Below are 14,848 nucleotides of genomic sequence, written 5' to 3'. Positions count from 1 at the left end.
ATGGTACTAAGCACTTTGGCGTGCATTATCTACTTCATTTAATCCTCACTCGATTCCTTTGAGATACCAACACAATATTTTTTAGGCTATACTCATTTCTGATTCACCCATTTAAAGTGTTACATCCATGGTTTTTAGTATATTCACAGATATGTGCACCTGTCACCAAAGTCAATTTAAAAAATGTTCATCACCTTTTAAAAAGAAACTCCATATCCTTTAGCTATCATCCTACATCCCCCTACTCCCCCATCCCTCCCAACCAACCCAGTTTTCAGTGAACCTGGGGCTTCCTTGATGGGCAGATAAAGCAGGATAAAGCAGGCTGTAGCTTGACCTAAGAAATCAAAACAGCTGAGCACAGCGATTTCCAGTTCACAGAGACAGAAAGAAAAGTTCCTTCTGCTTGCAAGCCTTACTTCCCAGTGTGTCTGCCCTCAGCAGCAGCAGCCTCCTCTTTACTTTTTAGAAAATGAACATAAATTTAGGGTATTCTGAGTGCCAGGCACTATACACATACAGGTGCATCCATATACATTTCCTGTTGAAATTTTCCCAATGACACCGTCAAGTAGGCATTAGCCCCATTTCACAAACTATGAAACTGAAACTCAAGAAGCTCAGTGACTTGCCCAAGGTCACACAACTGGAATTAGGGAACCCAGCTGACTGACTCCAAAGCCCATGATCCTTCCACTTTCTGGGACAGTTCTTCAGGTGCCTGCTTGTCCAGCCCTTCACCTGAACCCTGTCCGTCCCACATACAGCATCTCTGACTCCTCACAGCAGGTGCCTGGGGTTGGCCTGACCCAGGAGATGACAGCCACTCTCCTGGCCAAGCCCATTCCCCCTGGGATTTTCTGCTCGTGCAACATTCAGTCCAAGTGCCCTGTCCTACCCCACTGATTCCACATCCCTTGTAACAGACCCGCCTCGCGGCACGGAGCACACCGGCCTGGTATCCAGCAAGTGCTGAATTAAAATCGGTTGCCTGTTGTCTCTTGTTGGTTTACGCCCTATCTCATGCACCTGTACTGTGCCCTGGTCTTATGCATCTGGATGTCCCCAGCGCCCAGCTCTGAACCAGGCACATAAAATATGAAGGAACCCATTGAACGAACTAAGAGTTCCTGAATTGATCCAGGAACTCGCCTTCGACGGGTGCCAAGAGCTGCGGAGCTCCCCGCACCCCTCCCGCCGCCAGAGAAAGGACGGCCGGGCGGCTGCGGTGAGCGCACCGGTGCCCAGCAGGTGGCGCTGCGGCCCGGAGCCCTGCCGGCGGCGCTCCGACACAGGGCGCGGCCACGCAGCCCCTTTCCTTCCGCCCGGGAGGTCCACCCGGCTCGGCTCTGCGCACACCGGACGCTTTGCCCTGGGTTCGTCTCGATCTCGGGTCATGGCCCGCGCACCGGGCCGCCCCGCCACAGCGGGCGGCACGGCGCTCCCCGGTGTTCGGGCCCGCGGCTGGGTGAAGGCCGCCAAGGTGTCCCAGAGGCGCCGCCTCGCGGAGGACGCGGGAGGACCTCGGGGTCCTACGCCCGGGAGCCAGCGCGCAGCGCTTTACGTCCACGTGAGTGGGGAGGGGAGGCGGAGGCTCGGGCGCGTAGGGCCGGAGGCGAGGAGGCGCTTGTCGCGCTGCGAGCCAACCTGCCGTCTTTCCCCGCTCCCAGACGAGGTCTGGGACCCTTTCCCCGGCAGGGAAATGTCTTGGTCCGGAGACCTGAAGTCTCTGGTGCTCACCATCTCGTTGACCTTGACCAAGTGATTTCCCTTCGGAACCTCAATTTCCTCCTATTGAAGTGGGCTTACTAATCCCCTTGGGGAGTTGCGTGGCTTAGATGCGGTAGCCACTGTTGACTGACCTAGGAATGGGGATGGGGATGTGTGCGACTGAACCCTGGAAGTGGCCCGGGCAGCCCGGGGTCATCTCTCGTCCTGTTCACACGCCCCCTGCCCCCAGTGGCCCTACTGCGAGAAGCGCTGCAGTTACTGCAACTTCAACAAGTACATCCCCCGCGGCGTGGACGAGGCTGCCATGAGACGCTGTCTGGTGACCGAGGCTCAGACGCTGCTGCAACTCAGTGGGGTGCAGCGGTGGGTACTGGGGGCTGTAGGCGGGGTCTTGGGAGTTATGTGGCCGGTGCATAGGACAGGTGCAGGCATCCCGTAGGGCTCCCCCACGTCTCATCTTCTCCATCCTCTTTCCCTAGAGTGGAGTCTGTGTTCTTTGGTGGGGGTACCCCCAGTCTGGCCAGCCCCCACACTGTGGCAGCTGTCCTGGAGGCAGTGGCCCAGGCAACTCACCTGCCTGCAGACTCTGAAGTCACATTGGAGGCCAACCCCACTTCGGCCCCAAGCTCCAGGCTGGCAGCATTCCGGGCAGCAGGAGTCAACAGGTTGTCCATTGGCCTCCAGGTAACCCATCTCACCCACCTCATCCTAGGGCATCCAGGATGTCTCTCCTGGGTGATCACGTTCATTCATTGGGCAAACATTTATTGAGCTCTTTCTGGGTGCCAGAAACCTGTAGGCACTAAAAAGTGTGTGGTGACACTTTTGTAAGTACTTAATTGTCTGTTTCTGTGGTAGAGCACAAGCCCTGTGAGGCAGGGATTGTGTATGCCTTTGTGTTCATCACAGTGTTCCAAGCACTATGTGCCTGGCACATAGTAGATGCTTGAAAAAGATTTGTTACATGATTGGAGACCCAGGAGGAGGCCGACAGGTGGTCAGATCACTGCAGCATGATAAAGTCTGCTTATAAAGGTGGGGTCTCTACAAAATGCTCTCAGAGTACAGCCTGAAGACCATCTCAGTCTGACAAGATCATAGAAACCTTCCTGAAGGACATGATGTTTGAATGAGGAAGAGGAGTCCACCAGAGATGAGGGTGTGGGAGGAAAAGACACAGGATTTGGAAGAGCTTGCATGTTTTGGGGGACCTGTGAGCCATTCCTTGCGACTGGAGAGGCTGGGGACAAGGCTGCAAGCTAGGGCCCAGAAGTCTTCAGCACCGTACTAGGAAGTTTGGGGTTTTGCTTAGTGGTGACAAGGGAGTCACTGAAGGTTTTTAAGTTGGGGGAGAAACATGTTCCTCGCAGGTTGGCCCGTGATATTTCCATAACCAGTATTGTCTCCCTCCTTCAAATACATGTACCATTTACCATAGAGTTTGGGGTCAGGGCTTTGTCCTGATGAGACATATTGAGAGGGACACGCCATTTCTGAGATACTCTGGTCCCAGATGCTTACATATCTTGAATCTAATTGTGAGGAAACACCTAAATTAAGAGACTTTGTGTGTGTATTGTAAGAACAGGTAACATGAGATCGAAGTATCATCTTAACAGTTTTTTAGTGTACAGTACAGTATTGCTAACTATAAACACAGTGATGTACAGGAGAGCTCTAGGACTTATTAAGGGACATTTTAATTAATTTATTTATTTAGGCCTCGCCATGCAGCTTCCTTCCCTAAGAGGCATTTTTAAAAACAACTAGCCTGGGGACTTCCCTGGTGGTCCAGTGGGTAAGACTCCACACTCCCAGTGCAGGGGTCCCGGGTTCAATCCCTGGTTGGGGAACTAGATCGCGCATGCATGCTGCAACTAAGAGTTCGTATGCCACAACTAAAGATCCCATATGCTGCAACTAAGAACCGGCACAGCCAAAATAAATAAATAATTTTAAAAATAATAATAAAATAGAAAATTAAAACAACTAGCCTGTACTCTTCAAAAATGTCAGTGTCGTAAAAGACAAAGGCAGGATGAGGATCTCAACTAAGGGAAACTAAAGAGACAATGACAGCTGAATGCAATGTGTGACCCCTGATTGGATCCTGGATTGGGGTGGGAAGAGGAAATTACTACAGCAGACATTTAGGGACAATTGGCCAACTTTGAATAAGACTGTGTCTTAGATAACGGGATTGTATCAGTGTTACATTTCCTGAACTCTATAATTAGATTGTGGTTGTGTAAGAGAATGTCCTTGTTCTTAGGAAATACACATTTAATTATTTAGGGGTACAGGAGTACAGTATTTAAGTTTTTTACATTTAAATGACCACATTGCAAGCGCTCACTAGCCTGTGGCCAATGGCTACCGTATTATACTAAAATGTTCTATATCTGCGCTGACCAATATAGTAGCCACTGACCACATGCTAGGAAGCACTTAGAATGTGATTATTTAAATTTAATTAACTTAAAATTTAAATAGCCACATGAGATTAGTATCTGCTGTATTAGACAATGCAGATACAGAACGTTTCCATCATCACAGATAGTTCTTTTAGACAGCCCTGGTCTATAACTTACCCTCAAATGATTCAACATAATAATAATATATGTGTATATTTAGAGAGAGAGACAAAGCAAATGTGGCAAAATGTTAATTGGTGAATCTGGATGAAGGTGTTTGTTGAGCTTTTCTTGCAACTTTTCTATAGGTTCAAAATAATTCAAAATAAAAAGTAAAATCAAAAAAGGATGGTTGGCTTTGGAATCAGTCCTAAATTCCAGGTCTGACTTCGCCATTGTATGACTTTGGGCAAGCTGCTTAACATCTCTGAACTTGTTTTGTCATCTGTAAAATGGAGCTAATGTTGGAGGGTTATAAGGATAAATTAGACACTGCCTAGAAATGCTTTGCACATAGTGACTCTTCAGTGAATGGTACTCCTGCTACTGGCTTGACCTTCCACCTTCCAGCCCCCTGCCATGTCCTGTGTTTTCCCCTGTATCTGTGTCTGCAGTAAGGTCAGTCAGGTGTTTCTGTCTCCCTCTGAGCTAGCCTGCATGCTTACACCTGACCCTCTCTCTCCAGTCCCTAGATGACACTGAGCTCCAGCTGCTGGGGAGGACACACTCGGCCAGTGATGCTCTGCAGACGCTGGCGGAGGCCCGGCGCCACTTCCCGGGGCGTGTTTCTGTGGACCTGATGCTGGGGCTGCCGGCACAGCACGTGGGGCCGTGGCTCGGGCAGCTGCGGAAACTGCTGCGCCACTGTGATGACCATGTGTCCCTCTACCAGCTGTCCCTGGAGCGGGGCACCGCCCTCTTCACCCAGGTGCAGCAGGGCTCCCTTCCTGCCCCTGACCCCGAACTTGCCGCTGAGATGTACCAGGAGGGACGGGCGGTCCTTCGGGAGGCTGGCTTCCGCCAGTATGAGGTCTCCAACTTCGCCCGGAATGTAAGTCCTGTGGCTGAAGGTGGGGCATGGGCAAGCTGAGGCGTGACCAGGCAGTTGTGGCTCTTTGGGGAGAAAGGTGCTTCCAAAGCCCGAGATGGTGGGACATTCTAACCAGGTGCCCTTACCTGAGCAGAGATAGGCCCACCTGCTTCTCTCCGCACTGACTATTCCCTCCCTTCCCACAGGGGGCGCTTAGTACCCACAACTGGACTTACTGGCAGTGCGGTCAGTACCTTGGCGTCGGACCTGGTGAGTCCCCTGTGAACCTTAGGTGCGATGACTCAGGAGAGCAGTGTCATGGCTGTGTGCTCTTGGGTCACTTATTAAGCTCTCCAAGCCTCTGTTTCCTCATATGTAAAATGTGGCCAAAAATGCTATCTACTTTGTAGAGCTGTTAAGTATGTATTTTGAGGTACTTGGTATATAGCTCCTGGCACTGTGGTTCTTGATCTTTAGTGTGCATCAGAATTATCTGGACTGCTTGTTAAAACCCAACTGGGCCCCAACCAAATTCTAGAATTTCTGGATTTGGACAGGGCCTGAGAATTTACATTTCTGGCATCTGAGATGCTGTTGGTCCAGGGGCCACACTTTGAGAACCGCTGATTTAACATCTGGCAAGCACACAGTGTTAGCTGCTATTAAAGTGGGGGTGGTTGTTGATGTTGTCAGGAGCCCATGGGCGATTTATACCCCAGGGGGCTGGGGGCCACACCCGAGAGGCTCGGATCCAGACCCTGGAGCCTGACAACTGGATGAAGGAGGTGATGCTGTTTGGTCACGGCACCCGGAGGCGCATCCCCCTGGGCGAGCTGGCGCTGTGAGCACCCGAGGGCTCTTCCCTCAGGCTTCCCCTCTAGCCCAAGAACCACCTACCCGCACACCTTTGTTTCCCACCTTGCCGCGCCCCCTCCCCGCCCCATACTGCGTGATCCCCATAAACCCCCCATACGCACATCCCAGCATAGGGTGTGAAGAATGGGAGAAGCACAGGTCTGCTCTCCAAGACCCCTTATTGGTTTTTCTTTCAGTCTGGAGGAAGTTTTGGCCATGGGACTACGCACAGACGTGGGGATCACTCACCAGGTGAGAGGTCAGAGGTCAAGGGGTCTGGCACGCTGCTTTCTCCTCCTAGGCCTCGCAGTATCACTCTGTCTCACTCTCTCTTCTACACACACACACACACACACACACACACACACACACCCCTCCCATTCCTCTGGGACTGGCAGCTAGAGGTAGGGCCTTGCTTCAGCAGAGGCCTGATGGGCAGGAGTGATGAACAGCATAGGGCAATGGTGAGAACCCTAGACGAGGGCTGCAGAGAGACCCGGGCTCTGGTCCCCATCTACTGCAACCTTAGGCACACATCCTTTCACCTCTGAATTTCAACGTTCTCAGTCATCTAAGGGAATAGACTAGATTAAGAGTTTTCAAATATTCTTAAAGCAGCGCTGAAAGCTCAGATAGGAAGTGCAGGAGATAAAGATCCGTCAAGCTCAGAGCTGCTCTGGATGAAGTCAGAGCCATAGAGCTCTGGCCGGGGCTGACCGTACTCTGACCAGAGCAGGGAGAGGGGAGGAGCAAAGGGAGCCCTGGCTTGGCTGGGAGCTGGGTTTGGCCTGAACGTGGAATAGGACTGAAGGTGCCCACCTCCCTGCTGGTCCATTGGCCTGGTCCTGGTGCGCATGGCAGTCAGTTTCTGAGATCCCTGTGTTGGATTGGACCCACCCCTCATCCCTCACTGCACGCCCGGACAGGCGGCCTAGAATAGCCCCGCCAGCTCCCCACCTTGTGGTCCCTGCATCTCTGCCCCTTCTGGTCTCCCTAGCACTGGCAGCAGTTTGAGCCCCAGCTGACCTTGTGGGACCTGTTTGTAGCCAACAAGGAGGTGCAGGAGCTGCTGGAACAGGGCCTCTTGCTGCTGGATCGCAGGTGTGTTGAGTGGGGGGAGGTGAGGAAGACGGACAAGGAGGGGCCTGTGGGTGCCAGGGCCTTGGCACTGGTGGAGGGTGATGATTGAAACTGGTAAGAGGGCACAGTCACAGCCAGGCCTCTTTGTTTTTTCAGGGGTCTTCGGTGTTCCTGGGAGGGGCTGGCTGTGCTGGACTCTATGTTGCCGACCCTTCTATCTCGGCTCCAAGAGGCCTGGCAACAGAGAACTCCCTCCCCTGTGCCAGGAGGATAGGCACGTGTTCCTGTGTCCCAGTGACACTGCCATCTCCACTGGCAGGTGCTGTCCCGGCTCTGGTCACTGCCCAGCCCTGGCATCCCCAGGGGAATGGCTACAGTGAGGCAGACGGGAGGACATTTCTGGTCTGGGAACTGGCATCAAGTGTACCCACCACTGCCAGAGAAGGAGTAATGGTTTCTATGGGTGCCTCTCATCAGTAGACTCTAAACAAATCCTGGCTGGCAAGAGATGCTGAGAAATAGAGCTCTCAGGCTTCCTGCTCCTACAGTACAGGACAGGACATGTATGCCCAGCACAGCAGCCTGCTGGACTCTGAGAACAGTGGGAAAGATCAGAGCAAGCCTTGCCTCTTCTCTTTCGGCAGCCAGGATATGTTTGGATGTCAGGAGCCTCACAGTACTTCCAGAGTGCCCCCCAGTCCCCTCCCCACTGCAGCCTTTTCCCTTGAGAGAGTGAAGGTGCGGGGAGCTAAGAGGGAAAGGAGAGGGGAGAAGTCAGGAAAGATCAGAGCCTGGTAATTCTCCCCTGGCCTTAATAAACCCATCTGGAGCCTGCCTTGGCTGTGGTCTTATCCTTTGTCTGGGCTTTTTCCTGGAGTGTGGGATCCTGATTTGGGGGCTTGAGCCTTAGTCTAGGGCTGAGATTCCCTCCTGACAGTCATTTGCCCAGTGATCTTAGCATTCATCAATGATCCTTGCCTAAATCAATGATTAGATTGGGGGTTGCAAAATGTTAACTTCTGACTCTGTCATTCCATCTATGTTCATCAACTGGCATGCATCGATTAAAAAAAGAGCTTTTGGGGCTGCCCTGGTGGCACAGTGGTTGAGAGTCCGCCTGCCGATGCAGGGGACACGGGTTCATGCCCCGGTCCAGGAGGATCCCACATGCCGCGGAGCGGCTGGGCCCGTGAGCCATGGCTGCTGAGCCTGCGCGTCCGGAGCCTGTGCTCCGCAACGGGAGAGGCCACAGCAGTGAGAGGCCCGCGTACCGCAAAAAAAAAAAAAAAAAAATAGAGCTTCCCCTTTTTTTTAAGGACTAATACCCTTAACCTATAAATTCTATGCAGGGTTTGGGGGGCGGTGGGGAGGGAGGCATTTTCCTGCGAAGAGGCTCCGTAACTTATGAAAGGGTGCCCTGATGTCAAAGGTAATTTAGTACCCTTGCAAATCAGGGCATGCTAAGCTCACTCTCTAGCTGGGTGACTAAGGATAGGGTTCCCCCCACCCCTCAGAGGTGAGCACGTGCATTTCCCATGTGCCTGGTGGGTGTGAATATCAGTCCTTCTTTGACCTGTGGTAACATGGTAAGTGTTAACTCCCTCTCCTTTATTTATGAAATATTCAGCAAGCACTAATAGTGTGCCAGGCTCTGAGCGGCATTCAGAGAGGAATAAGACCTGTCCCAGCCCTCGAGGAACTCGCCACCATGTTGATAGATGTGTGAAGAGATAAACTCCAGGGTTATCAGTGAAGGTGTGTAGATGGGCTGTGGAAGCCTGCAGTGCATTTGGTTCTGAGGGGCTGGGAGCAGGAAAGGGGAAATGCTTTTTTCTTACTACCTCCTTTGGCCCCGGCGCAGCTTGCAGGGTGACCTGTGCTGCCTGGGGAGCCTCTTCTCGAGCCTTCCCCTGATCTTGATATTCAAGATGTGAGCACGGGGCCAGAGCAGGTGCGCCATCAGATAACCTGGGCCCACTCAGGTTTCTCCCAGCTGTCAAGGCTCGTGCCACCTGAGATGCCTGGGCCCTCCCTGCTGGGGCACCACACGAGGCCTGTGCAGAGGGGCTGGATGGGAGCCAGGGGGGATGGCACAGGTCACCTTCTGTGACTCAGCCTCCCACCCTCACCAGGTGAATCAGAGTCCCTGGAAGGTGGAGCCCAGGAATCTAGTTTTTAAATGTTTCCTAAGTGGCTCTAGTGACCAGGCCGGTTTGAGAAGCCCCGTCATCTTCCATCCTGAGAGGCTGGGATCAGGAGAAAAAAGGGGAACAAGCCTAATTCCAACCTGACCAAGTGGAGTGAGGTCCTTCCCTCCGCGTCCAGACCTTCCTGGGCTCATCCATCAAAGGGGTTCTCCTCCTCCATATGGAGACTTCTGTTGTCATCTTTTCACCTGTCCTGTTGAAAAGCATACGGACGCAAATAAGAGCGGTGAACAAGCTGCTCTGATGATGAGGTGATGAGAGGACTTGGGGAAATGTAATGTATGTGAGTGTGTGGTTACAGCCTGAAGGCCCAGACCTTCCCCACCGAGAGTGCTGACAATTTTAGGGCTGATGACTGAGCAACCCCCCATGCCCAATCAAATAGAGTAAAGTAAGCAGGACAGCTATTTTAATTTGCATTTTATGTATGTGGACATTCAAAGAGGCCCTCTAACTTGACTCAAGTCATATAAGGAGTAAGTAAGAGAACTGGCGTAATACTTCTGGACATCTAGAACTTTCTGTCACACTGTTGTTTTATTCTTACCGTGGGTCAGGTTGACTGACCTGTCTCTTAAATTAAGCAAAATCCGGACCTCTGTCTGGCCCCTCTGCCTCAGGCTTGAAGCTGCCATCTCTGCCTGGTGCTTGGTCTCGGTGTCTGTATTTTCGCTCCTGGAGAACCCACATGTCCCATCTCCATGAGACCATCCACTTCCTGGGAAAGAACTGCATTCTGCAAAGAAAGGACTTTAAGTGACAGGATTGCTATAAACTGAGTGTTTGTGTTCCCCCCAGAATTCATATGTGGAAACTGCATCCCTAGGGGGATGGTATTCAGAGGTGGGGCCTTTGGGAGGTGATTAGGTCATGAAGATGGAGCCCTCATGAATGGGATTAGTGCGCTTATGAAAGAGACCTCAGAGAACTCCCTGGCCCCATCTCCCGTGTGAGGACACAGAGGGAAGACAGACAGCTACGAACCAGGAATCAGGCCCTCACCAGACACCAAATCTCCTGGCACCTTGATCTTGGACTTCCCAGCCTTCAGAACTGTGAGAAATAAATGTTTGTTGTTTAAGCTACGCAGGCTATCGTATTTTTTTTATAGCAGCCTGAATGGACTAAGACAAGGATGAAATAACTTATGTGGTAGCTTGTTTTATTGTCCAAAATGTTTACCCTTATATATCCCTGCCCTGTTGAACCTGGGAAGGGCCATAAGACTTGCCCAGCACAGATTGTAAGAGCCGGTGGGTGGTCCACCATCTCCTTCCTCCACCACAGAGACCTGCAGGGTTCAAATAGAGGCTCTTCCGTCCACCTGGGTCCTAGAGTGAAGAAGTCGTTGGGCAGAGGAGCGGCCGACCACTAGAGAGACAGGAGCGGGAGTGGGACGGCAACACTCACTGCTGTAAGCCAGTAGATTTGGGGTTGTTTGTTACTGCAGCAATATAACTGAGACTAAACTGCTTGATCCCATTTGTAACCCCGCCATTCAAAGATTAACTTCTTTTAGATCTTGGTCTGTGTCTTAGCAGGAATTCTTACATGCAGATGAGCATCTTTAGATAGACACTCTTACAAAAAGGGGAAAATACACATCTTGCTTTGGAGCCTTCTTATTCTGCCTCAGATGTGGTGGGCATTTTTTCATGTCAAATTTGTATCTACATCCTATTTTTTTAGTGTAGCTTCCTAGTGTACCACTGCATGGTGATCCCGAAATTTAGTTTACCAATTCCTTTTTGGTGAAACAGAGGGTTTACTTTTTTATTTTTATAAACGCTGTAATGAACATCTTATGTAAATGTTTTTATTGCACTGGCTTGATCATTTCCTTAGGTTTAGGCTAAATCCCAAGGCATGGGGTTGCTGACTCTGAGGAGACACGCCTCCTTCGTTTGGATACACTGTGCCAAACTGCCCTCCAGGAGGCCTGGCAGTTCATGCCCTTGCCAGCCCGCTGGTCATCAATAGCAAGCATGATCAATTTTTCCAAGTGATTCCATCTGGAGAACACTCTTTTTTTAAAAATAGATTTATTTATTTATTTATTTTTGGCTGCGTTGGGTCTTCATTGCTGCCCACGGGCTTTCTCTAGTTGCAGCGAGCAGGGTCTGCTCTTCATTGCGGTGCGCGGGCTTCTCATTGCGGTGGCCTCTCTTGTTGCAGAGCACGGGCTCCAGGCGCACGGGCTTCAATAGTTGTGGCGCGTGGGCTCTAGAGCACAGGCTAAGTAGTTGTGGCACACGGGCTTAGTTGCTCCGCGGCATGTGGGATCTTCCCAGACCAGGGCTTGAACCCGTGTCCCCTGCATTGGCAGGCAGATTCTTTTTTTTTTTTTTTTTTTTTTTGCGGTACACAGGCCTCTCACTGTTGTGGCCTCTCCCGTTGCGGAGCACAGGCTCCGGACGTGCAGGCTCTGCGGCCATGGCTCACGGGCCCAGCCACTCCATGGCATGTGGGATCTTCCCGGACCGGGGGACGAACCCGTGTCCTCCGCATCGGCAGGCAGACTCTCAACCACTGTGCCACCGGGGAAGCCCGGCAGGCAGATTCTTAACCACTGCACCACCAGGGAAGCCCTGGAGAACACTTTTAACCCTCACTTTATTATCAGCTAACGTACTGTCTCCCTAACTTAGGCAACGATTTTGGTCCACCTGATTACTCTTGAGTCAGAGAACAGAGGGGATGCAGCCTCTGGGGCCACCCAGGTAGAAGATCCAGCTGGGACTGTGCCCATGTGTTCAGATTGCCTCTGAACTCTTCTCATCCAGACCCTGCTTCTGGGAGAATCCGTATCTTCTCCCTCCTCTTTTCCTCTTCCTGCTTTCTCTTCTTTTCCATGAGGGGATTTCTAAAGCCAATTTTAAAAATTATACGAAGAACATTATAGAAACATTAGGCAGAATTCTAAGTGAAAAAGGAAAAAAAAATCTACAATTAGTGACCCCAACAAATTCAATTGTTTGTGCTCCCTTCCAGTCCTCATCCAAATGCATGCAAGACTTTTGCCCAGTTGTGCTCCTGACACATCTAATTTTGCATTCTGCTTCTTTTTCTTCTCAGTCTGTCATAAGCATTTTTCCATGTTGTTACATGGTCATCATCTTTCCCATTTTAACTGTTGCACAATGTTCCAGTGGGTGAATAATAGGTATTACCCTAATGTAAGGCACTTAAGTGATTCACCGTTTTTATCTATTATAAATCATGCTGTAGTGCATGTTTTTATGGATATAGGTTCTTCCTTCATTTGAATTATTTCCTCAGGGCAATCCCCAAGAGTGAGATGGTTGGGTCAAAGGGTATGGATGCTTTGATGATTCGTGGTGAGACTTGTTATATTGTTTTCCAAGGGGCTTTTCCTTTTTTTTTTTTAATTTTCCTGCTCAAAAAATAATAATGCTCTTTTTCAACCATATAGATGAAAGCAAAGCTTCGAGTATCCAGGAATTACCACTACGACATTTGGTCAGCCATCCCTCCAGACATCTCTTGATGCATAGATATACATATCTATGTAGAAATAAAATAATTTTTTACAAAAGGGATCATACTCATGTGCCAGTTTTGCAACCTGTTTTTTTGTTTGTTTGTTTGTTTTTTAACTCAAAAACATGTCCTGGGTTTTTCTAATTGGTTCTGCCACCACCAGTGCCTATGTGATAGCATAATGTAGTACGGTAATAGCTGTCAGCCGGGCATGGTGCCAAGCATTTTATCTGCATTAATTCATTTAAGCACCACAACAACTCAATAAGTTCTCTTATTATCATGCCCACTTTACAGAGAAATTGACTGCCCCAGGTCACATAGATAGGAGGTGATGGGGCTCATACTCAAGCTGAATTCACTGAGGTTCCAAAACAGATGCTTATATAAACAGTACATCAATACATTCTTAATGTAAAAAGTAATAATAATAAATGTAAGCAATACCATAGCATAGTCCCTTTTACACTTCCACATAGGTTTGATGTGTGTATCAGTTAAGTTTAGGTTCAACTGCACATGACAGAAAATCAAAGTAACGTAAGCTTAAACAAATAAATGTATTTGTCTTCCGCATAAAACAAGTCTAGACAAAGCATTTCAGGGCTAGCATAGTGGACCCATGGTCATTGGTCATGAAGAACACAGGCTTTGTGCTCAGTATCCTCATTTCATAGCATCCCTCCCTAAGATCTCCACATGGTCTAATATAGTCCCTGGAGCTCCAGCCATCATGTCTGCATTCCAGGTAATAAGCATGTTGCTGCTTCCTTACCATTCCTAATAATAGAAGGGCTAGGTTAATAAAAAAGGGTGAGACTAGATATTGAGGCAATCAGAAAACAACTTCCCAATCGTTTTCTTTCCTTTTTTTTTTTTTTTTGTTTCCTGGCCACGCTGTGCAGCTTTCAGGATCTTAGTTCCCCGACCAGGGATCAAACCCGAGCCCCCTTCATTGGGAGTGCAGAGTTGTAACCACTGGACTACCAGGGAAGTCCCCCCAATCCACTCCTATGAATTTACACATATAGGTACATATATAAAAACATAGTTTAAAAAATAATCTAATGTGTTAACGGTACCTCGTTTCAATTTACATTTTAAAGTTTACCAACCAAATCAAATGTTCTCCATTAAATATTTGTTTACTAACTATTGTGTTCTGTGCACATTTAAGCTCTTTGCTTATTTTCATTTAGCCAATTGCTTATTTAGCCTTAATGACTTCCTGATCAAGTTAAATGAATCGTTTACATAGATAAATAATTACAAGTATATTAACTGTCTTATTCACTGCAAGTATTGCTGCCAGTATGCTGTCCTTTTTATCTTTCATAGATTTTTATTTTTTTGGAAGTGAGTTTTCTAGAAATTTCAAATATTTATATTTTGAGTCCATCTTTTACCCTGTGACTTTTTCTGTCAGTTCCGGGCTCCAGAAATATGGTCCACTTTCAAGTTGGCTTTCTCCTCCCAGGAGAGGCAGTCTATTGTTGACGGCTGTGTCCACCTGGGACCAAATCTCTACTCTGCTGCTTCCCACCTGTAGGACTTCCCTGAACTGAGACGGGGTTTTCTCGACTGTTTAGTGAAAGGGTTGGACCAGCCCCAGGTTCTCAAACCTGGCTCTGCATCAAAAGTACCAGAGGTTCCATGAAATGTGCATTCCTGGGCCCCCCTAAGATCTATAGAATCCAAATCTCTGTATCCAGGGATCTGTATTTTTAAACGCTCTCCAGTGAGCCTGATGCTCAGATGTATTTCAGAAACTCTGGACCAGCCAGTGTCAGAGTTGCTTCCTGTGCTGGGCTCCCTGAGTAGTGAACGAGGGACGGCAGCAGCCCTTGGCCACCGTGTCTGTCGAAACCACTTGGCCCCGCCTCTTCCTCTTGGGTCACAGAGATTTCACATCCAGCCTGAGCAGTAGCTCCTTCTTCCTACTTCCTCGGGGGTGGGGGGTGAGGTTAGGTGGCGGTCAGGCTCCTGGGGTGTGGCCTGAGGGGCTGCTACAGCAATGCCTCCGTGAGGGG

General features: G+C 49.6%; 1 protein-coding gene across 1 annotated transcript; it reads left to right on the top strand.

Annotated features, from left to right (window-relative positions):
- Positions 1-2,020: 2,020 nt before the first annotated feature.
- Positions 2,021-12,875, top strand: RSAD1 (radical S-adenosyl methionine domain containing 1). Its single transcript, XM_079725600.1, has 9 exons — positions 2,021-2,094; positions 2,211-2,415; positions 4,831-5,196; positions 5,382-5,445; positions 5,869-6,016; positions 6,228-6,282; positions 7,028-7,131; positions 7,267-7,429; positions 12,751-12,875. Exons 1-8 carry the CDS (start codon positions 2,036-2,038, stop codon positions 7,382-7,384), a joined length of 1,119 nt encoding a protein of 372 aa, XP_079581726.1. The 5' UTR covers positions 2,021-2,035; the 3' UTR covers positions 7,385-7,429; positions 12,751-12,875.
- Positions 12,876-14,848: the final 1,973 nt, after the last annotated feature.

Source organism: Hyperoodon ampullatus (genome assembly GCF_949752795.1).
Source record: "Hyperoodon ampullatus genome assembly, chromosome: 19".
Classification (NCBI taxonomy): Eukaryota; Metazoa; Chordata; class Mammalia; order Artiodactyla; family Ziphiidae; genus Hyperoodon; species Hyperoodon ampullatus.
This window is presented reverse-complemented; position numbering and strand designations above follow the sequence as displayed.

Bases quoted from the DNA above. Each gene is read 5' to 3' on its own strand.
- RSAD1 (XM_079725600.1), top strand. From the start codon at position 2,036: ATGAGACGCTGTCTGGTGACCGAGGCTCAGACGCTGCTGCAACTCAGT. The intron at 2,095-2,210 runs GTGGGTACTGGG...CTCTTTCCCTAG, and splicing joins CAACTCAGTGGGGTGCAGCG to AGTGGAGTCTGTGTTCTTTG. The intron at 2,416-4,830 runs GTAACCCATCTC...CTCTCTCTCCAG, and splicing joins GGTTGTCCATTGGCCTCCAG to TCCCTAGATGACACTGAGCT.